This window comes from Trachypithecus francoisi, unplaced genomic scaffold (assembly GCF_009764315.1).
Source record: "Trachypithecus francoisi isolate TF-2019V2 unplaced genomic scaffold, Tfra_2.0 Contig01566, whole genome shotgun sequence".
Lineage (NCBI taxonomy): Eukaryota > Metazoa > Chordata > Mammalia > Primates > Cercopithecidae > Trachypithecus > Trachypithecus francoisi.
Window position 1 is genome coordinate 2582357 of NW_022681441.1, and position 25072 is coordinate 2607428.

Genomic DNA, 25072 nt, shown 5'->3' on the forward strand with positions numbered 1-25072 from the left:
CTTAAAAAAAAAAGAGTAGTGGTTGACTGAAAACAGTAAAACGAAAGAATAAATAAGTCAGTCAATTGGGTAGTCAATAGCTATTTTCTTATTCAAAACAAAAATGAAGCTAGAATAATTTTAACGGAAGATTTTAAATATTTTCTAACACAATCTTATTTTTTTTTAAAAAAGAAAAAAGTCTTCTTTAAAAAAAAAAAGCCCATAATTTTCCTTTCTTTTTTCTATTCACTAGCATCATTTGACATAAGTAATGGAAATGAGCATCTGAAAATATACTGAATTTTCATATTATAAATCTTAATTTCTATAGTTTTGTTAGGAGACAGTATAACATTTTATATCTAGCAAAAACTCGAATACAGTAATTTTAATTTATTCATTAATAATGAATAAATTAGATGTGATATGCAAGGCTCAGAAATATTAAGAATTTCTCCAAACACCCAGATATTGAGGAGCAGAGGCAGGATGGCAACCACAACCTTCTGACTTCCAATCCAGGGCTCTTCATACAAGAAGACTGTCCTGTATATGTGATAGATATAAGTTCCTATGTGAACGCTGTCTTTATTAACATGTTTTTGTATGAATAAATGGGTGCCTTTGAAGATCTGGACACTTAATTGGGGAGCATCATCCGAAGTGTTCATGTTGGCTAAAGTAGCTCTTGTCAGGAATACCTATACCAGTAGATGCATCAGTTAGAATATTCTTTTCTCCAATGGGTTTGTTTAAGACATACTTTCCTAAGAATTGAGTTTCTGAAACACTGAACAACACCCAAACCCTGCAATCCAAATTTCTGTTTTTGCCTATTATGCTGAAGGCTCTGTGTTAACAGGCATATATAGAAGACAACCATTTTTTCAATATAATATTATTTCATAAGTTAGAATAAATCTTTTGTTCCATTATATAAAGTTCAGAAAATCAACATAAAATTAATAATGATGTTAAAGAAACTACTGGAAATCAGATAAATACAATACAACCTATAATTGTTTTCAAGTTTTTTGGACATTTCACATACTTCTCCAAGTTTTCTACATTATGTTATAAAGTTCTAATAAGTTCATTTATGTGAAAAAATTAACGTTTTCTTTGATACTTGATATTTATACTATTCCTAAAAAGCACTTCATCCGAGAGAAAGTTTCAAAGAAAGCCTTCCTTTTATAAGGAGAGGAACATTTAAATTATGTATTATTACCAAATTGATAATCAAAAAATATCTTCAACTTCAAAAGGCAAATGACTAGTTTAGACGTGCTTGAGGGAAGAGACATTCACTTTAAGGTTCTGGGACAACTCCTTTGATGTATCTCCATCTTTAAAACAAGCAAACAAACTTTTGTTTGGAGGGGCTATTTAGAGCCATAAATAATTTTTTACTGGGTCTATTTCTGAGTTGGAGCAGGAGTAAGAAATACATTTTATATGAAATTTTTAAATCACTTTTCAATTTATGAACCTAGCCTAGAAAGTCTGTGTAAAACGAAGTATTTTAAAAATTACAATATCTGTAGCTTCATTTCCATATCTATCTATGTATCTATCATCCATGTATCTACTCATCTATCTATCTAATCATTCTGTCTTTCCAGCAAATGTTCACTAAGTGGGGGCAGTATGGCAGTGTGGAAGACCTAGAAAGGGACAAGGAGAGCTACAGCAACAGAGGCCTAAATATATCCTAGGTGAAAAGGTGAGGAAGGAAACAAGAGCAGAAGTGTTATAAGAAACCAAAGCGGCCTTTTGAGAAGGGATGCAAGAGCAGGCCCCTGAGCAGTTTCACTTCCTCTGGGCGCCCAGCAGAGCGGAGCTCTGGCCTTGCGGGCATGAGCCCCGGGGCTGCGTTTCCTGAGATCTGGCCGCAGCCGCCCCGGGTGGCAGGCGGGCTGGGGAGAGCTGAGGGCCAAAGGAAGAGAAAATCGCGAGGAGTCTCTGGCCGGGAGAGTCCAGGCAGCGCTCGGCGGGCAGCAGTGCGCAGGCCCCTCGGCTTCAGCCGCCACAATGCTGCCTGCAGCGCCGGGCAAGGGGCTTGGAAGCCCGGACCCGGACCCCTGCGGCCCAGCGCCCCCAGGTGGGTAGTTGCGCATTCGGAGGGGCTTGACGCGGAGGCCAGGCTACGGGGCTCTGCGGAGACCACCGGCCATCGTTAGACAGCAACTGCACTCGGGCACTGAGGCAAGGGCGTCCCTGAGATAGGGCTTTCCCTTTTTATCCTGCCGCCGGGCAGACCAGAGGGTTCTTCTGTCCCTGACTTCTCTGAGGGGCATCTGGACGCCAGGAGGAGGAGCGCGCTAGGAGTTCTGGCCAGCGGGCCACCCTCAGTGTCAGGAACTTCTGAGGAGCTAGAACTTTCCCCAGCACCCGGGTCAGGGTCCTGTAGTTTCTAAAGTCACTTTGCAACCTGTTTTAAAGAAATGCGCGTTTTAAAATTATACGTAATCATTTTCAACAGTCGGTAAACACAGCAAAACCGCTCATTTGTAGCGTCACCCATTTACCTGCCCGGCCTGACAAAGCCCAGCCTGGTGAATTGGTAGCGCGGACTGTAAGTGCCCTGCTTCTTGGGCAGTTAGCTTTGCAGAGAAGCTCTACCAACACCACCTCCCTAATCCACTGGCTTTACTAACTTGGTCAAAGGAAAACAGTCAACTTGGTTGAATGCAGTAGATTTACATTTTCAAATGGACGTTAAGGCAGTTTTATTTAGTTCTTTTTGAAGCATTTCAAATGCATTTGCAAATTACATAGTGATATAAAAATGTTTTTTAAATTAAAAAAACTTCACAGGTATTAATATTACTGTAGTGTTCTTGGTGAGAAATGCAACAAGAAAGTATATTCGGAGTGAAATTCTCTTAATTTGCTGAATAGAAATAAATTTCTCATACCTTTCTAGAATTTTTTAGGTAATGTAATTTTGGTTTTAGCTATTTCTGTTGGCTAGTGCATTTTTACATAAATAAACTTTAGGGATTGCTTTAAGTTAAATAAGAGGTATAGTTGTGTCAATGAAAAATGACAAGAAAGGACTTAGCGCCCATGTCTTAATATATTAATATTTTAACTATTGCATATTGACATTCTTGAAAACTGTGACTCTGATGGTCTGCAGCAGAGCAGCCTTTGCTAGCATCTGCAGATAAAACCAACCATGTGTTTGGAACTTTGAGCAGGTTACCTCTACTTTTGTAATTTCATTTAACAATTTTGTTAGGGAATGGGGTACAGTTTGTTTCAAACTTCTAGATTAAGCAGTTTAGGCAGAAAATGGCTTTTATTTCACTTGATACTAAGCAACACTTTGAGGCACTTGCTACTGTGAATAATGCAGGAGTAATGTGAATCAGTATTTATAGCATTCCAATTATTCTTGTTCCTCCCATGCATTCCCCCCCTCCCCATCTCCTTGGGTCCTCCATACAGTATTTATTACTTGCTTCAGATGCTTCCTTTTCTGGCCAACATAATGAAATGTTTCTAACAATGAATTGTCTTTTGACATTATCCCATGTCCATATTCTTGATATGAGTAATCTTCTAATATTCTAGCTTTTATAAATCCAATGGTTTTTTTGTTTGTTTGTTTTTAATGGAGAGCTCCCTCTCTCTCCAACAACTATCTTAATATGGCACATTGGGGGTCAATTGGTCCAACTGCCTCATTTAGAGAAGAGAGCACTGAGATCCAGAGTGTGAGTTGCTCATGGTTTTATAACTAGTAACTATTTGAAGGTCACCCATTCATTAACTTACCAATAAACTTTTGTTCCCCCACAAGAGTCATGTAGTAATAATAAGAGTGTAAAATGGTAAACACAGTTTCATGCCTAGGAAGGTATATTTCTAGCAGGAGGTAGAATGTGCTGCTAGACAACATTAGTGTATACTGCCATCAGAGATTTATTAACTGTTGAGTTTACAACTAGTTCTTTAATGGAAGCAAGAAAAATAGAATACCCAGTTCTACAACAAGGTAAAAATGACGCACGATGGATGAAAATTCCACTTAGAATGTATTTTCTGGTTTGTATTTAACTAGATATTGCTATTAGTGTCCAAAAGAGAGATTCTTCCTGTTTTATTCCAAAACTAATGATTTGAAAAACTTAATTTTAACTGCTATTTTAATTAGGGAATGATTATTTATTAAATCAGATTTTTCTCCACCCCATAGTTTTTTTTTTTAAATTTTTATTGATATTATTTGATGCATCTGATGAAATTTTAATAAATGATTTACTTAAGAACAGAAAGCATGAAAGGGTGGAACTAGCATTTAGACTGTTTCACCTTATGCTGGATGCTTATACATAACTTGTGAGGAACATGGTTTGTCTAGGTCTCTGCCCTCTAGCTTGAAGTTCTTAAAGATTTGAAGCTTTTTTCTTTGACTGCAATCTTCCAACATAGCCAACGTCCTACATTTGTTCCACGAAGGAAATAACCTGGTTCCATGCTGGTGGCTGGAAAAACTTGCTTTCTTCAGACCAATCTGGAAATGTTCTGATAAGGTCATTTTTGCTAGGATTTTAAAGACAAGCAGTGCTTGTAGGATATCTTCACCATAATAAGGAATAAGTCTGAAAAATGCAGTTGCTGAAGATTTCAGGGTTAAATATCAGCATATTCAAAGTTACACCTGGGACAGTAGAGAAACCTTTTCTGCAATATCTATCTGAGGATGTATTGTAGGTGGTTATGCCCTACTTATGATGGTCTTTTGACTCATACTGCCTCGGATCTAGTCCCAGTTTAATTGCCTGCCTTACCTATGACCTTGAATAAATAATGAAACCTGTCACTATCTCAGTTTTATTTTGTTTATTAAAAAACAAAATCCAAGAGAAGAAAACCTTTATATGAAAGTTGTTTGGGGGATTAAACGGGAAAATGCAGGTGAAGTCCTTTTCAGGGTCTCGTAACAGTAACTGCTTTATACATGCTAGTTGTTATATTAATTCTTAGGTCATTGATCAATAGTTTCATATTTGCTTGTATAAGAGTGAGAGTTCTTATCGAAAAACTGCCTCATACTGACTTGAGGGACAACTTAATGGGTGAAGGAATCAAGCTCCCATATCAAAAATAATAGGAGGTATGGCCTCTTGTATAAAGACACTGCTGTATCCTTGGGGACATATTGTGGTTAATAGTTCTGAGAGGAGAAAAAAAGAAATTCATAATGAGAAGAACTAAGGATAGGCTGATTAAAAGGGCATTAAACTAGAGCAGTTGCAGGAAAGAATAAAGGAATTTAATAGGACAAAATGAGAGCATGCTCTGTTTTCTCATATCTGAGTACCAGTTGTGTGACTCAGTTTACATAATATATAAATATATTTGAAAAAAAATAGGCATCAAACAGAAAAACTGTGGAATACTTCAACTTATAGGAAGATGAAGAATCTATTTTACCAAAATATTTACTGCTGGGTTAAAACAAAATTCCAACCTAAAATGAGGAACATCATTCCTGACAAAAATAAATCACATGTTTTAAGAGTTTAAATGGTTGTTGCTTTATCACCTAAGTTACACTTACTAATTTACTGCTTTCTTCATAGCATATAGAGTATCTTGCATTAATTTTGGAGATAGCTATGAAATAAGAATAGAAGGAACAAACATTTCATAAGTTATTATTTCAAAATTAAGTTATTATTTGGCCTTGTAATTCTTTCCTGTTTTAAATATAAAGAATGGTATCTAAGTTTTAGTGCAGATATTGAAATTAGTCCCAGTGGTGGAAATATCAGATATCATATGGAATTATACCCCTCCACTAATTAGTTTTTAGTCAGGGAAAAATAATGAGCCTTTTAGACATTTACCCCTGAATTGAAATCTCTTTGTTGTTTCTAAGTGTTCTGCACTGAAATGATCCAGAAAGATGACTTCCCTCTGTAATCGTGAAGAGTAATTAATCAATGCTTTGTGATCTTTTACAAGATTTCCTTTATATCTAGTTCATTAAAATATGTTGTTACGTTTCATCATGCTATGTGTCATATCTTTGTTTCTTCTAAGTGTCTCTGCCATTTTCCCATATTATTAATTCCCATTGCTTTGTTTTTATATAGAGACACACTGAAAAGTATAAGAACAGTCTCTGACTTGGAATTCCGTTTACTATATGCCTCATTTTTTTGGATCTGATACATGCTGAGAACAATTCCTCCTTTGGTTGGGAGCAATATTCTCATTCCTTTTTAGTTGTAGGATCATGTCTAATTTTCAGAGGAATAATGTGGTGTCAAGGCCACTTGAAATTTTAGCCATCTTGTAATAGCTTCCATTTATTGTGTTTCTACTTTGAATTCATATGAAATGGGAATCATACTAGTTGATAAGTGAGGGTGTCAGAAGAGTAGTGTCTACTCTGGACAAGAAGTCGTATTGTTCAGTATAGTAATATGAAAATATTTAATAATTCACTGTGTTCTTTCATCTATGGAAGCTTTTCTAAACTGTTAAAGGTGAACTATTAAGTCACCATGATTTTTATGTTTTTTTTTCTAGGATTGGGGGTGGAGAAACACACAAGGGCATGACTATAAAATCATTGAAATGGCAATTGTAGAATATTTATTGTTACTGTCTGAAGAATCTCTAAGGTTACACATTTTCTATTGATTACATTTTGTTTAGATTTAATATATTGATACAGTTCAAAATATTGGGAGATGAATGTGTTTTTAGTACAGTTAGTAAAGTATTAGGTCACTATTGTAAAAAAAGTGAGTGAGATAAAATTGAGGCAAAATCTACCCTGGTTCCAATTAATGGTATAATTTCTTTAATTCTCTCCTAATTTCTTAGTAAAAGCTTAGAACTTTCGCTACTTTAAGTACTTATTTGTAGGTCAGAGACTTTTCCTTTATCACGTCCTATAGATCCACAGCGATTTAAATAAAGTAGAATGAGGACAATTATTCAGATTCCCAGAAACAGTCACCTGGGCCAAAAATAGGCACATGATGCAAGCCAGCCAACTGGTTGCTTAATGGCCAGTGCCGCGTGTTGTCAGGCTTATATAGATTTGTTGAATCTGTGTAAGTATAAGCCACATATATAATCTATATAAGCCACAAAGTCCTTTTGTCTTATTAAATGAAAGAATAAAGATTCTTGTCAGTAGAAGATTGAGAAAAGATGAGATTATTGTCAGTGGAAGATTCAGTATACAGTATAAGATGACAGTTAGTTGCCTCATGTTTAAGATGGTTAAACAGAAAGAAGTTGTGATGAGAGAACTAAGGAGACCGAAAGACAAAGGGAATAGTCTCGATTTCTGATTTCTAGTGACAGAGCAGCTGCACTTGTTTTTTTGATCTTATCTGCCCATGAAATTGCTTATAGTATCCTTATATGAACTTCTTACATGAACTACTTTGAGTGAATTTCTCTTTTTGGGAGGAAAAAAAAGTTTGGGCTAGCATACCTTTATTTCTCAAAAACTGCCAGCTATCAGCTTCTCTTTTCAAAAGTTGTTGTTATTGTTAAAATGATGTCTTCTATGTATCTTCCATTGAAAATTAAACAATCTGAGAGTTAAGTCTGTTCCTTTCATGCACTATGAATAGAGTATGAGTAAGTCTGGTGGTCCTGCAGATGAGCATATTTTGGGTGTCCTGTCTTTATTAGTGAAATTTGAAGAATGTCCATGCATTTATTTTTAGGTTTTCAAACTTAAATCCTTAGAACTGGAGAGAAAATAATTCACTCAAAGGTTAGTATTATAAGAATTAAGCACTATTAAAAGGTTTAGAGCTTTGAATTATGTAGCTATAAATGTATAACAACGTTTTCCCATGTTTTGTTAACAGGATATTTTTACTTATCTGAAAATTTTATAGCATACTGTTTCTGGCAAGTTTTTAAAATATATTTAAATTGAGGCATATATTAGTGAAAGAATGGTTGGGGCATTTATCTTAGTAAATGTCACAAAATGTATTTACTTAGTAAAAAAGGAAGACGAGATATAAAACTAGGGATTATCTTCAACCCTCCTGGTATATGAAAAATTATGACACCATGAACAGGCTATTGTGAAAACTTTATATACAATCTCAGTGGATTAATATCAGTATGAAGCAATACAAGTACTGTGTTTTAGAGATTAGTCTTTTACTAACCCATTTTTCTGCAGTGGAGTAGAAAGTATAGTATCTCCATTAAGTTATACATAGTGTGTTATTAATGTTCCCCTTAGAAAATAAGAATTCAGTGTATTCTTTCTAAACTTCAGAGACAGGAACAAATTAATGAAGTTAAGGTGTGATCAATTAACTCCAATGATGTCAGTGAAGAAATGAGACACAGAAAGACAAAACTTTTCAAGATACAACAAGGTTACACTCACAATGTTATTATAATGAGTGAGGAGAAGAATCTGAAAAGTAAACCAAAACCTAATTGCATAAATTTGTGTAAAAAATTCTCCAAGTATAATGAGGAGCTCTTGAAGAGTTTTTAATGAGGGATGGCATGATTAGATTTTGTGTTAGAAGATCACATGAGCTGCTGTTGATAAAATTAATTGGAAAAGGGCAACGATGGAAGTTGGCAAACAATTAGGGGTTTGCAAGGACTAAAAATACAGGGAGAAGTGGACAGATGTATTAAGAACTATTACTTACATACCTTTTGTGATATAGTAGATTTGGAGTCTGAGGGGGACAGAAATGTGAAGAATGACACCTAGGGTTGTGGTCTGTAAACCTAGGAGAATCCAGAATGTGTCATTTACTCCATTGGAAAGGAATGAAGGAACAAGAGGACACTGGGAGGACATGAGAGAATGTCATTTCAATTTCAGACCCGTTACATTTGAGGAGCATGAGAAATAGTCATGTTAAGATGTCAAGTAAGCAGTTTGATTTTAGGATCTGGATGTCAGAAAGGCGGTTCAGACTGGAGATATGAAATTAAGAAAAACATTGTATTTAAAACTATAACAATGAATAGGATAACATAGATAAGATGACCCAGGATAGAGACCTGTGGAAAGCAAACATTTCAGTGTAGGTACAGAAGGAGGAGCTGCTCAATATGACTGAGGGAGGCTAAAAAAAAAGATGGAAAAGAAAAATATAGTGACAAGAATTCAAAAATAGAATTTTTCAGGGAGGTACAATGGTGAACTGGCCCGAATTCTTTTGATAGGTCAGGCAAACTGAAGCCTGAAATTGAGCCAATGGATTTAGTGTCATGAAACTTACAGATGACCTTAGAGAGAGAAGTAAGTAGCTTTAGTAAAGGGGATGAGAGCTGAATGGGAATGAGTGGAAGAAGGTAAGGTGATGGAGGCCATGGAGACACCCTTTAGAAATATGGCTGTCTGATAAGCAGCTGAAGATGTGCCATCAAGGAAAGCATTTTACTTTCATTGTTGCTTTAAGATCAGTGTCACTGCAACAATTTAATAGTTCTCAAAAGCTGATGACATCACACCAAAAGGGGGTTTTCTGCTATGAAAACTTTTAGAGAACAGCTCCATGAATTACATTAGTAATACACTTTAATGTGTAGATTTTCTTGTGTGTTTAAGAATTTCTGTCTCATCAAATGGTATTTCTAGTTCTAGATCCTTGAGGAATCGCCACACTGTCTTCCACAATGGTTGAACTAGTTTACAGTCCCATCAACAGTGTAAAAGTGTTCCTATTTCTCCACATCCTCTCCAGCACCTGTTGTTTCCTGACTTTTTAATGATCACCATTCTAACTGGTGTGAGATGATATCTCATTGTAGTTTTGATTTGTATTTCTCTGATGGCCAGTGATGATGAGCATTTTTTCATGTGTCTGTTGGCTGCACAAATGTGTTCTTTTGCAAAGGGTCTGTTCATATCCTTTGCCCATTTTTTGATGGGGTTGTTTGATTTTTTTCTTGTAAATTTGTTTAAGTTCTTTGTAGATTCTGGATATTAGCCCTTTGTCAGATGGGTAAATTGCAAAAATTTTCTCCCATTCTGTAGGTTGCCTGTTCACTCTGATGGTAGTTTCTTTTGCTGTGCAGAAGTTCTTTAGTTTACTTAGATCCCATGTGTCAATTTTGGCTTTTGTTGCCATTGCTTTTGGTGTTTTAGTCATGAAGTCCTTGCCCATGCCTGTGTCTTGAATGGTATTGCCTAGGTTTTCTTCTAGGATTTTTATGGTTTTAGATCAACCTTTAAGTCTTTAATCCATCTTGAATTAATTTTTGTATAAGGTACAAGGAAGGGACCCAGTTTCAGCTTTCTACATGCGGCTAGCCAGTTTTCCTAGCACCATTTATTAAATAGGGAATCCTTTCCCCATTTTTTGTTTTTGTCAGGTTTGCCAAAGATCAGATGGTTGTAGATGTGTGGTATTATTTCTGAGGGCTCTCATCTATTTCGGTGTCTCCGTTTTGGTACCAGTACCATGCTGTTTTGATTCCTGTAGCCTTGTAGTATAGTTTGAAGTCAGGTAGCGTGATGCCTCCAGCTTTGTTCTTTTGGCTTAGGATTTTCTTGGCAATGCAGGCTCTGGGTATATACCCAAAAGATTATAAATCATGCTGCTATAAAGACACATACACACATATGTTTATTGCGTCACTATCATAATGGCAAAGACTTGGAACCAACCCAAATGTCCATTAATGATAGACCAGATTAAGAAAATGTGGTGGCCGGGTGCAGTGACTCATGTCTGTAATCCCAACACTTTGGGAGGCCAAGGTGGGCGGATCACGAGGTCAGGAGATCGAGACCATCCTGGTTAACATGGTGAAACCTCATCTCTACTAAACACAAAAAATTAGCTGGGTGTGGTGGTGGGCACTTGTAGTCCCAGCTATTTGGGAGACTGAGGTAGGAGAATGGCATGAACCTGGGAGGCAGAGCTTGTAGTGAGCTGAAATTGCACCACTGCACTCCAGCCTGGGCGACAGAGCAAGACTGTGTCTCAAAAAAATAAATAAATAAAATAAAGTAAAATAAAATAAAGAAAATGTGGCACATATACACCATGGAATACTATGCAGCCATAATAAAGGATGAGTTCATGTCCTTTGTAGGGATATGGATGAAGCTGGAAACCATCATTCTGAGCAAACTATCACAAGGAAAGAAAACCAAACACTGCATATTCTCACTCATAGGTGGGAATTGAGCAATGAGAACACTTGGACACAGAATGGGGAACATCACACACTGGGACCTGTCATGGAGTGGGTGAGGAGGGAGGGACAGCATTAGGAGATATACCTAATGTAAATGACAAGTTAATGGGTGTAGCACATCAACATGACACATGTATACATATGTAACAAACCTGCACATTGTGCACATGTACCCTAGAACTTAAAGTATAATTTAAAAAAAATAAAGAAAAGGAAAACAGAAAAGAATTTCTGTCTTGTTTTTTTTTCATTCCTTCTTCTATGTTTCTGGAGCTCCTCCTTCTCTTCTTCCCATTCCTCTCCTCTTTCCTTTTTTCCTTTTTTGGGTTTTTTTTTTTTTTTTTTTTGTATTGATCTTAATGGAGAATAAATAGCTGATACTTCTTTCTGTGAAAACCTTGGTACAGTGTTAAATTATTTCCTAGCTTTACTTTCTATATATCATCCCTTCCTTTTTATCCATTTTGGAATCCATTTATTCTCATTAAAATCCTGTCTTTGCATTTGCTTTGACTCCTTGATCCATCTATTTTACTGTCACAACTACTTGATAAAGCTGTACTCCTGAATAAGTCTTTCTAGCTCTATTCTTCCTGTCTGAATCCAAGAGACTGACTATTGCTAGATAAAAACACAATCAAACAGGTTGGTAATATAACTTCAGGCAATTCTTGTTACATCTTAGTTGTTTCATATAAGATTTATTTATAAATTTTTAAATTTATTTGAGATAGTTTCTCGCTGCTGTCACCCAGCCTGGAATACAGTGGTGCGATCCCAGCTCACTGCAACCTCCACCTCCTGGGTTCAAGTGATTTTCCTGCTTCAGCCTCTCAGATAGCTGGGATTACAGGTGCCTGCCAACACACCTGGCTAACTTTTGTATTTTTAGTAGAGACGGGGGTTTCACCATTTTGACCAGGCTGGTCTCGAACTCCTGACCTCAGCTGATCTGCCTTCCTCGACCTCCCAAGGTGCAAATGTTTCTGTCATGTCAGATTGCTATAATCTTACATGTTTTCTCTATTCTGATGGGCAAAAAACTGTATGCTTTGCTACCTAACACTATAGCCTCCTCTGTTGAGGACTTAAAATATGTCTGGTTCAAGTTGTAATGTGCTGTAAATGTAAAATACACACCAGTTTTCAAAGACTGAGCACAAAAAATAGAATGTAAAATCTCAATAATTTTTATGTTAATTACATGTTAAGATTATACCATTTTGAATTTATTTGATGAAATAAAATCAGTATTGTAATTAATTTACTTTTCATTTGTTGCAATATGGTTGCTAAAAACATTAAAACAACATATGTGATTTGAATTAAATTTTCTGTCGGATAGCAATGCTCTCGGCTTTCAGAAAAAAAAAATTCCAATGAAATAAATTAGAAATTTTATTTCTCTCTCATGACATATTGTTGAATATGTATTATGAGATTACTCTCATAAAAATGTGAGCAGAATTCACAGTTCCTCCAGCAATTTAGAGAGAACCTCTGTCTATTCATGCTCATCACACAAAGCATTTTTATAGTGATATTTTGCTATTATTTTAATTAGCATTTGTCTGTTGAAATTGAGTGTTTCTCATATATTTCTTTGGCATTTTGATTTCTTCTGTGTGTTATATATTCACATCATTCATTCATATTTCTCTTGTGCTTTTTGTCTTAAAAACTTGTAAGGCCACATTACATATTTAAAATGTAAACTTTGTCTTATGCATCACAAATATTTTTCTTTTATCACTTATTTGTTAAATAATTTTGATTGTAATATTTGCTGCTGTTGAACACTTTTTAACACTCATTGTGTCAAATATACTTTTCTTTCATAGTTTCTGTTTCTTGTCTTGATTGAAGACACCAGTGCGTTCCTCTCGAAGTCCAGCCACCTGCCTGCTAGGGTCTAAGGGTCTTTTATAGGCACAGGATGGGGTTGTGGCAAGACAGGGTGGTCTTGGAAAATGCAGTATTTGGGCAGGAAAACAAAAATGCCTGTCCTTACTTAGGTCCGTGGGCACAGGCCTGGGGATAGAGCCCTAGCCAGGGACAACACCCTCCTCTACCCAGTACTTCCCTTCCCACTTTCAGTATCATTTAAAGGGACCACACCCTTCCCAGTACTTCCCTTACGTATCAGTGTCTTAATGATTTTTGTGATGAAGCCATTTCTAACATCATCATACAGATAAAAGAGTAATAGTTGATATAGTTCTATGAATAAAGCTTTAGTGACATATTCAGAATTGCCTAAATGATGCCTGAAGTAATTTATTCCCTACAGGGTATAAATATATACAATGTCTCACCTAGATCTGTGAAGGTCAACAGAATGATAGAAAGCTTCCATTAAGCAAGTTTCTATTTCTGAGCAACATATGGGTAATTAGGAAGCATTTATAATTATGGAAAGAAAACAGGGGCTGCTTATCTATATCTTTTATGAGGGCTAGTCTGCTAAGAAGTTAGCAGTTAGCACACATTACATTTCTGCTTTCACTAAGCATGTATTTTGTGTTTGTATGTAGTAATGACCTCTTAGAATCATATTCTGATCTGTTGCAGAAATGATCTAATGGCTGCTTCACTTAGTGGTTGTAAGGCCCTGTGAAACTTCATTATAAGACCTCTCGGGCCGGGCGCAGTGGCTCACGCCTGTAATCCCTGCACTTTGGGAGGCCCAGGCGGGTGGATCACGAGGTCAGGAGATGGAGACCATCCTGGCTAACGCGGTGAAACCTCGTCTCTACTAAAAATACAAAAAATTAGCCGGGCGTGGTGGCGGGCGCCTGTAGTCCCAGCTACTCGGGAGGCTGAGGCAGGAGAATGGCGAGAACCTGGGAGGCGGAGCTTGCAGTGCACCGAGATCGTGCCACTGCACTCCAGCCTGGGCGACAGAGTGAGACTCCGCCTCAAAAAAAAAAAAAAAAAAAAAAAAAAAAAGACCTCTCTATACCTCACGTTTTTTCTTTTGGAAAAGATGAAAAAAACAAATAGTATACTTGAAACAAAATTGGTGCTCTGTGATTGACAATTATGGCTGTTGCTGGGTGAGTAGGTGAGTCGCCATGTGGGACATTATGAAAGTTGACTTATACTTTTCTTACCTGATAGTCAGTTCCTGAAATATATGGATACAGACTTCCAGGGCTTTATTCCTTTAGTACTCTGTTGCCCAAACCGTGTTCTGTAGCATATACTGTATGTCCTGTGGAAAAAAAATTCTGTGGTGAAATGTTCTGAATATGCATATTAGGATATTTAAATGTGTGAGAGATTCTGCCACACTGTCTCTTCAATTTCCTCTAAGACATTGTTTAACAAATATTTATTTAACTATGGGATGCATTGTTGCCTCAACATTGATAGAGAAATAAGTTCTTTTGAACAAATTTGTCATCTCTGTTAAATGGCAACTAGTTCTTGAGAGAATGATTCTTTCAGCCAGAAATAGGTAGTACTGCTTTTAGTTATATTTTCTTTAGTGTTATGCATACCATAGTGTAAATAGTTATGATCCAGTCTTGGTGGCCATATTTTCATTGAGTGAGAGGGAGGGAATTAATAGGAACAGAAAATTAAGGGGCTACAGTATAGGGAAAATGGCATTGGTAGGTTGAGTAGAGCACACACAATTTGCCTATTTCTTTAATTCCTTTAGATTAATTCCAGCTATTCATTTGGGGTGAGTTAGGGTTGTGCTAGTGAAAATGAGAGGAAAATGAAAAAGTGGTTATCTATTAGGGAAAGTAAAGTGTGTGTGAATGAAATGGAAGTAGGAAAGTGCATAGAGAATTGTAAATACAGTTAACTCTTGAAAACACAGATTTGAACTTCATGGGTCTACTTATGTGTGAATTTTTTTCAATAAATATATTGGAAATTTTTTGGATATTTGCAACAATTTGAAAAAACTCACTGATGAACTGGGTAGCCTAGAAATATAAAAACATAAGGAAGTTAGGTATGTCATGAATGCATAAAATTATGTTGATACTAGTCTGTTTTATTATTTGCTACTTTAAAATATATACGAATCTATTATAAAACCTTAAAATTTATCAAAACATAGTCACACAAACACTTACAGACCATACATGTTGTTATACACATTTAAGAAGAATGTAAACAAATATAAAGATGCAGTATTAAATCATAACTGCATACAATTAACTGTAGTACATAGTGTCCTGCTGTAATAATCTTATGGCCACCTCCTGCTGCTATTGCAGTGAGATCAAGTGTTGGGAGTATCTGTTAAAATGGTGTGTGATGACAGTCAAATCTGAGTGAGTAGTTTGTCTAATAAATTGCATATCACAGTACAAAGAGATGTCTCGTGGTTCTTGTATGTTTTTCATCTTGTAAACCTTGAATAATGCCATGGGACTCATAGGAAGTGCCAGTAGTGATCCTGGTAGTACTCCCAAGAAGAGAAAAGTCATGACATTACAAGCAAAAGGTGATTTGCTTGATACATACTGTAGAATGAGGTCTGCAGCTGCAGTTGCCTACCATTTGAAATGGTGGGCAATTCATCCTATAAATAGATGATGTAAACTTACAGTATTGATAAATACAGTACAGTTTTGTGAATGTATTTTATCTTCCTTATGATTTTCTTAATACGCTTTCTTTTCTCTAGCTTACTTTGTTGTAAGAATATAGCATATCATACATATAAGGTACAAAATATGTGTTGATAGATTGTTTATGTTATTGGTAAAGCTTCTAGTCAGCAGTAGTTGAATTTTTGAGGAATCAAAGTTATATGGGGATTTTCAACTGCTCAGGGGTCATTGCCCCAACCCCTGCATTGTTCAAGGGTCAATTGTATAAGAATATTTTGAATGTGTGTGTTTATGCAGTTAAATAGCACGTGTGCATCTCAACTAATCAAATTATTTTGAAGGTATTTCACATGTTAGACTATATAAATCTGCCACTATGCCAATAATCATGTAAACTATGTAAGTGACATCTCATTTAAATATTGGAATTTCATACATCAAAATGTTCCAAAATCAAGAACTATTTGACTACAGTGGCTACAAACAGATTTTTTTTCATGTTAGAAATGTTTGTCAGTGAAACATGTTTAAAGTAAACATATGGGCTGTTAAGAGTCATCCAAGTAAATTATTGTTGAAATATTTTTCTACCTAAAATGACATTAACATATAAATGCATGTAATTTAGACAAGAATGAATTTTATGTCTTTTAGGTTGACTAACTTAACAGGACATGTAGAAAACAACATTAATATGATAGTAGCTTTAGTACTCAGATGGGATGCTCTTTAAAGAAAAGGGTAACTTCTAGCATCAGTTTAGTAGACATAAGCACATTAATAGATGCTGGCTGACTAATTAGTACCAAGAGTGACATTAGAGTAGCTAATTAAGTATGTGAAAAAGGACAAATAAAGTTGTAGCCATTTCTGAATGCCACATGTCTGAACAGCCTCAGAATTCTTATATCCAACCTTAAACTAACACTCTGGTTTTGGCAATCTTTTTCAAACTCTTTGGTTTGCAGAAGAGCTTCGTTTGGTTATGAAAAAGATCTTTAAAATTCATGAAGGCTTTTACACCTAAAGATAATCTTAAGGTGTTTTCCAATATGAAATTAACTTTTAATCTGATAACAAGTAGTATAGTTATTTTGGCTAAGATTCCTACAACCTTTTAATATAACTTTGAATATTTAGTGAACTATAATATCTTCAATATCTTCTAGGGCAAGTAGAGAGAAAAAGTGTGATTAGGGTCTAAAAGCAAATAAAATTTAATATCCTCTGTGTGTGCCTAGAATATTAATATATTTTGTTTTATTTTTCTTTTTCTAAAATAATACATGAACATAATTGAAAATATGTCATAAAGACACAAAAACTAGAAAAAAACTGTCATATATGTACTTCTAGGTTTTTTATACATTACTTTTATTAGTTTTACTTCATTTTTGTGGCTTTAATATATTTAATATTTGTACATGCTTTTAAAATGTTACATTTTCATGGCTATTTGTTGAGGTGTCATTTTTCTTTCTTTCTTTTTTTTTTTTAATCACCTCCTACCAGACCCCACGTCCAACACTGGGGATTACATTTCTTTTTTTTTTTTTTTTAAGCTTTTTTAAAAATTTATTTATTTTTTATTATACTTTAAGTTCTAGGGTACATGTGCATAACGTGCGGGTTTGTTACATATGTATACTTGTGCCATGTTGGTGTGCTGCACCCATCAACTCGTCAGCACCCATCAATTCGTCATTTATATCAGGTATAACTCCCAATGCAATCCCTCCCCCCTCCCCCCTCCTCATGATAGGCCCCAGTGTGTGAGGTGTCATTTTTCAATAGTTTAGTTTTGCTCTTGCCTGATATACATCTATTATACAATGTTTAAAAACAAAATACAAAATAAAAATCCTCGATGATTTATTGAATAATAGGATAGATCATCCTCCATATAAGCCTGTTAATTAATCTACAGAAAGACTGAGTTATTCTTAATAACATAGAAATATGTTGCACTGGATTTGAAGTTGAATAAGTACAGGATGAAGCCTTGGCTCTGGCACTAACAGAACTTCACCTTTTGCCAGCTCTGCAACCTCTCTGATGCCTAGGAGAGGCAATATTATGTATATTGATACTCACATTAATTATCCATGAGACTAGTTGGTTCATAATACATGGTGCATAATAGTAATGCAATTAATATCTCTGATCTGAACAAAAGCGCTGCAAATATGAAAATAGCTTTTGTTCAGCATTGGGAATTTAGGTTCTTCGTTGAGAAAGAGTAAAGGCCCCATAATCGTATGGAGGGATAATTATACGTCATTCATTTATTCTTCAACCATTTATTCGTGCACTCCTGTGCTCAATTCAGGGGATACACAAAAGGCGGCTACTCCCATCAGGGATTGTATTTAAGTGAAATAGGAACAGAATAAGTTGAACAGCTCTGTTTCATTTTATCTTTACCCTAACCCAATATCAGATGACTCAAAAACCCTAAGTTTACAAAAGTCTGAATAATTCAGCCATGAGAACTAGTTAGCAAGGACAAGCAACAGCTAAGAGTGTTTTCTTTAGCTACCGGGGGTGACTCCTGATGCGTAACTGCTGTTCCAGAAAATCACCAGTCATTTCAGAGGCAGTCATTAGTACATTCCCCTGGGACAGTGCTTTGCAAATTTCAGTTATTCTCATAAGACCTTCCTCAATTTTTGGTTATTCTACCTGTCCTCTTGTACAGAAAAAAATATTTCTTAGACTGACTCTTTTTTTTAGCTTAAATGTCATATATTTTAAAGGAGCATTGTATATCACTACCATAAGTAAGAAAATCATTACTGCCATAAATAGAAGGTAAACATACAAACATACAGATTGAAAATAAAATGGGCTGAAAAAAATTATAGCCAAGGACAGGCTCTGGGCATACAGTTCACTCTCTTTGATAGTGTTGGAATTCACGAGGAACCAGGAGCTCCAAACCGAGACATTGTCCTGGAAGTCATCAGGATTGGATAAGTATTCTAAAAGAAACTGACTTTCTCCCTCTGTGACTCCCTACCACTGTGTCTCCTGGAGATTAGATCCCTACCACTGTTCTCCAAAATGAGATTTCATTTTCCAGAAAGTTGAAACAAAGTTTTGTTAGCAGCAGGTGTCAGGCACTATGATAAATGCTCTACATACTTTATCTTACTGAATTCTCACAACACTGATTCCATAGGTGGTGTTATCCATGTGTCACAAGCGGGAAATCTTGGAACAACGAGGTTCATTATTTGCTTCAGGCCATATAGTTAGTGATAGAACTGGATTTTTAAAATTCAGGGTTGGGCATGGTGGCTCACGCCTGTAATCCCAGCACCTTGGGAGGCTTAGGTGGGTGGATCACCTGAGGTCAGGAGTTCAAGACCAGCCTGGCCAACATGGCGAAACCCTGTCTCTACTAAAAATACACACACCAAAAAAAATTACCTGGCTGTGGTGGCACACACCTGTAGTCCCAGCTACTCGGGAGAGTGAGGCAGGAAAATTGCTTGAACCTGGAATGCGGAGGTTGCGGTGAGTGGAGATCACACCACTGCAGTCCAGCCTGGGTAACAGAGCAAGACTTTCAAAAAAAAAGTGAAATTTTAAAAAATAAAAAAATAAAATCCTAGAGAACCTGTCTTGAAAGCCTGGCCCCTTAACCACTATATGTTTATCTGAAATAAACTCACTTAATTCTTTTGCAAATATATATTTGTGTCGATACCAGAAAGGTTTTCCTCCCATGTAGACATTTCCGTTTTCTAAATAAATAAGGTTCTAGTTTTTTTAACAGAAAAATATACAACATAAAATATGATATTGTCACCTACTAATAGATCCACATGGAGACATTCTTTCCGAGGGATAGAACAGACAAGCACAATTTCCAATTGATAAAAGTAAAAATTTATAGAGTTTTGCTACTTTCAAGGTCCTTGGAGGTGAATAAAGTAAAAGAAAGCAAAATATCTACAATGTAAGCTAGAAAAATTGTATCTTTAATGATCACCATTAGGGTATTTAAAATCATCAAAGTTGTAGTACAGTTGTGATTAATCGGCAGAGTAAACAGACAATCCACAGAGTGGGAGAAAATATTTGCAAACTGTGCATCTGATAAAGGACTAATATCTGGAATCTACAAGGAGCTCAAACAAATCAGCAAGGAAAAAAAACAATCCCATCAAAAAGTGGGCAAATGACATGAATAGACAATTCTCAAAATAAGATATACAAATAGCCAACAAACATATGAAAAAATACTCAAAATCACTGATTATCAGGGAAATGCAAATTAAAACCACAATGAGATACTACCTTACTCCTTCAAGAATGGCCATAATTAAAAAGTTTAAAAAGGCCGGGCGCGGTGGCTCAAGCCTGTAATCCCAGCACTTTGGGAGGCCGAGGCGGGCGGATCACAAGGTCAGTAGATCGAGACCATCCTGGCTAACACGGTGAAACCCCGTCTCTACTAAAAAATACAAAAAACTAGCCGGGCGAGGTGGCGGGCGCCTGTAGTCCCAGCTACTCAGGAGGCTGAGGCAGGAGAATGGCGTGAACCCGGGAGGCGGGGCTTGCAGTGAGCTGAGATCGCGCCACTACACTCCAGCTTGGGTGACAGAGCGAGACTCCGTCTCAAAAAAAAAAAAAAAAGTTAAAAAAAAAAGATGTCGGTATCCATGTGAAAAGTGAACACTTTCACACTGCTAGTGGGAATGTAAACTAGTATAACCACTATGGAAACCAGTATGGAGATTCCTTAAAAAACTAAAAGTAGATCTACCATTTGATCCAGCAATCCCACTACTGGGTATCTACCCAAAGGAAAAGAAGTCATTATATGAAAAAGACACATGGACACATATGTTCATAGCAGCACAATTTGCAATTGCAAAAATATGTAACCAACATAAATGCCCATCAATCAATGAGTGGGTAAATAAAACGTAGTATGTATGCACCATGGAATACTACTCACTCATAAAATGAAATGAAATAATGGCCTTTCCAGCAACCTCGATGGAGCTGGAGGCCATTATTCTAAGTGAAGTAACTGAGGAATGGAACAACAAATATTGTATGTTCTCACTTATAAATGGGAGCTAAACTATGAGGATGCAAGGGCATAAGAATGATATGATGGAATATTGGGACTCAGGCAGAAGGGTTGGAGGGGATGAGGAATAAAAGACTACATATTAGGTACAGTGTACACTACTTAGGTGGTGGATGCACCAAAACCACTAAAGAACTTCTCCATGTAACAAAAAACTACCTGTTTCCCCCAAACTACTGAAACAAAAATATCTAAAAAATTAAAAAGTGGATACTGTTAAAATATATATATTATAAAATGCCAATAATAGAGTACTTTAAAAATGGAAAGATTATAATTTGCATTTCCCTAATTCTTTGCATTCTCAAAGGAACTTTCAAGCTCCCACTAGCTGACTCCTAGAAAATTTTTCTAATGTGTCATTTGCTTTAAATCATGGAGAAATCTAAACAATGATCATATAAGCTACTTAATCAGGGCTATTCTACAAATACTGTGTGAAGAGAAGCAGAAAGTATACTGTACATATATCCATTTTACTTCAAAAGGCTTTAGGAAAGGAAGAGAAGGAACTATAGCTGAAAGCAGTGTTCAGATGGTGTGGTAGGCAGAACAGTGGTACCTCAAAAGTGTATGTGTCCTAAGCCCCAGGCCTGTGAATATGTTATGTTATATGGTACAGAAGAATTAAAATTGCAGATAGAATTAAGATTGCTAATCAGCTGACTTTGAGATAGGGAGATTATCATGGATTGTCCAGTTGGGCCCAATTTAATCACAGTGATCCTTATGAGTGAAAAGGGAAGCAGAAGAGTGAGCACCAGAGAAATGGCAACATGAGAAGGACTTGGCCCAATATCATTGGCTTGAAGCTGGAGGAATGGGACCATGGGTCAAGAACTGTGGGTAGCCTTCAGAAGCTGAAAAATGCAAGTAAATATATTTCTTCATGAGGCCTATAGAAAGAATGTAGCCCTGCAAATATCTGATTTTGTCAAATTGAGACCCATTTCAAACTCCTAAATTTCAGAACTGTAAGATAATAGCTTATGTTGCTTTAAACCCACTAAGTTTGTGATTTTTTTTAGTAGGAGCATTAGGAAACATACAGATATCTAAACACATGTAGGCTATGCAAAGACAAACAGTACCATAAATACTGCAGATAGGACCCCCTCATCAGGCATTTATACACCATCCATCTAGTTAAAAAACAAAAAACAACTAGGTGTAATCATGAAGAAATAACCTTTATAAAGTATGAAGAACATATCAATGTTACCCTTAGGTAGTCATCTTTGGCAAGATATATATTTATACATTATTGGAACATCTTTCGGGAATTCACTGTTATATTTTATTGGCCAAACAAAATAAAAAAGAATGTCCCATTATTGTTTATTTACAGTGAGTGATTTTATCAATTTAATTATTCTTGTCAATAATACTGTTGGCTACTGCTGCTATTATGATTCTTACTAGTACAAATACGTGTTTATTTTATCAGTGGTTCATTTTCCACAAGTGCCAAAGAGGATACAGAGAGCACAGGATTGTTATGAAGTTAAAGTAAATTAATGCTTATAAAGCATCAGAACATTCATTTGCATATGTTAGGCATTTACTGCATTTTGGTAGCCTTTATTATAGGTATCATCATCATTATCTTCATTATTACTGCTGTACATCTCAATGATTGCTGGTCACCAGGTCTTAAACCAGGCATGTGGGCTTCATATTTTATCTCTAGGAATGAGGGATCAGAATCTCTATCTCTTCAGGTCAAGCAACTGAAGCTCAGAGTATAGGAAGTCACCTAACTAAAGTTGAAGAGCTTTTAAATGACAGGGTCAGGACTGTTCCTGAAATGTTTTGTGAAACTTCTGTGAGTCTTTGTGCTAGGTGCTGTGTGCTTCCATTAAATAAGGCCCCATTCCAGCCCAAGCCCCCAAACAAAGTATTCTGAGAGACAACTTGTTAGATGTACAAGTATTATTCTAATCTTTTAAAAAGGCCAGTAATATTATTTTATGGTCTCATTTTACTTTAATATCTTAGAACATGAGCCATTTTTAACCCTGGTAGGGAATTTTTTTGAGACCGTTTTCTCCTAGTGATAAAATTTCAGTTGGAATAGGATCATATGGAACCATATGGCATAGTTTAAAAGCTACTCTCTTATAAAAATAATATATACACATTCTAGAATATTTGAGGAATAAACAATGTAAGAATAATATTATAATATACTGCAACCGTCAGAAATAAATATTGATAATATTTGTCTTGAATTATATGAGTTTTTGTGTATATACATAAAGAAGCTCATATTGTGTTCATGGTTTTGTAATTCTCAACATTGTATAACCCATTCATTTATGATGATTCATTTTAAAAATGCCAAACCATGGAAAATCAGGGCCATTTGTCAGACAGGAACATTTTATAAAATTCAGATCTTTTTGATTTCTGAATTTTTCAGTTCTGCACTTTGTGATACTTAAAGATTTATTGACACTTCCCTTGCAAGACAATACTTTTACACTAACCCTAGGATAAATAAGATTAGAAGATTCCTTCGCCACAGGTCTTAATGAGGTATTAGAATAAACTACTTTGTGTTAAAGTAATTTATAGAAGTCCATTTCCTTTTTATAATACGCAAGTTTTTTTAAGGGCAGGAATTGGGCTTTATAATCTTTTGTCTCTTAAAGTCTGAAAATTTGTTCTTTATCATAATCATTAAATAACTATTACATAAACATATAAACAAAGGTTTAAGTGATTAGAGAATTAATATTGAGGTATTTTTATCAACATTATAATACTTATAAATGATTATGGTAAATTATCTTGTTGAATTTTAAAATACCTGGTCTGGAAATTCCAGTGATGAGTGAGAACTAAAAAATGTTAAGGTAATGAATATTAGAGTCATAGAATGGTAAAGAAGATTATTCTGTGAAATATGACTGGAATTAGTAAGAAGTTCCAAAGAATAAACTGTATCTTTAATTATATATATTTTTAAGTGTCTGTTGCTGATTTTCAACTTTGATTACAATTATAAAGTACATTAACATAAAGGAATACCTTCAAGTTCAAGTGGTAAAATGTTAAAATCATAATAATATCTTATTTTTACAAACTCAGATTAAAAAATGTATATCTAGGGTAACATGTAATATTTGGATTGCTGTTTCTCTACACTATATTTAAAGAAATAATTAAGCAATGAGATTCATTAAATAAAATAAATTACTAAAATTTAAGGATAAATGTAAAACATTCATTTTTATATATTCTTGACATAGCTCTATCTTTAAAACATTTATATGATGTAGAGCTTCAGTTTTTGATGATACTGTTCTATACATTTTAATAGGAGAGAAGAAAATATAATTTTTTATTATATTTTTTATATAATAAATATATAAAAAAGCAAACCAACCCCACCAGGAATTTCCAATGCTTCATTATTTCAATTCAGAAAAGAGTTTGGTGTTCAATCTTGTACAAAATGTCAGCCAGGGACAAAAATAATTGAGCATTTTTTTTTTAACTTTGACCTTTGTAAACAGGTTATTGCCTAAATTCTGAACTGTGAATTTTCCTAATATGACACCTGGAATGTGGGAATTAATAATAGTAAAAAAGTAATCTTGGTTAAAGTTAGTATGAATTTAAATACTGTTTAAAAATTGCTTTTATTTAATCACATATTGTATTATAAACACTCCCTCAAATCACCATCTATATTATATTTTATAGTTTTGGATAAACATCATATTTGTATTTATATACAATATTCACTTCAGAATTGCAATCTAAGTTTTAGATACATAATGTTAAATATTGTGTTCTTTGTCCATACATACATGATTTGGCCCTCATCTAACAAAAATCACTTTGGTGAATTAAGGTAGATTTCAGGCAAGTTAATGATTTTAGTGAATTTAATAAATCACATGGGTTTGGTTCCTTAATAAATAACATTTGAGCTATTTCAATGTATTTTCCTCAAAGAAAAAGAACCTAAAATCTTTATTTTCTTTTTTCACATTAGCAAAACGTGAGAGAGAAAAAAATTGTGACTGTAATAATCTACTGTGGTACTGGAAATATTGTCAGTATAAAAAAGACATTATGGTGATTCTCAAACTTGAGTGGACTTAAGAATTACCAAAGTGCTTAGTTACTTGACAATCCTTTCCTGAACCCCAATTCTGGAAATTCTGATTTGACCAAGTGCCCAAAAGTGGCTCTGATGGATGTGCGTCCT

The 25072-nt window shown here is 35.3% G+C and overlaps 1 protein-coding gene across 2 annotated transcripts in view; it reads left to right on the forward strand.

Annotated features, from left to right (window-relative positions):
• The first annotated feature begins 1747 nt into the window (after positions 1-1747).
• The window catches only part of LOC117064207 (B-cell scaffold protein with ankyrin repeats-like), an 88496-nt gene continuing 65171 nt past the window's right edge, over positions 1748-25072 (forward strand). Inside the window, exons 1-2 of one of the 2 annotated variants that reach the window (XM_033178472.1) lie at positions 1781-2086; positions 7695-7744. Coding sequence is in view for 1 of the 2 variants with exons in the window: in XM_033178465.1 (XP_033034356.1) it covers positions 2017-2086 (70 nt within the window). In the remaining variant the exon portion in view is untranslated. Of the gene's footprint in view, positions 2087-7694; positions 7745-25072 lie in introns of both variants that reach the window. The other variant, XM_033178465.1, reaches the window with a different exon arrangement.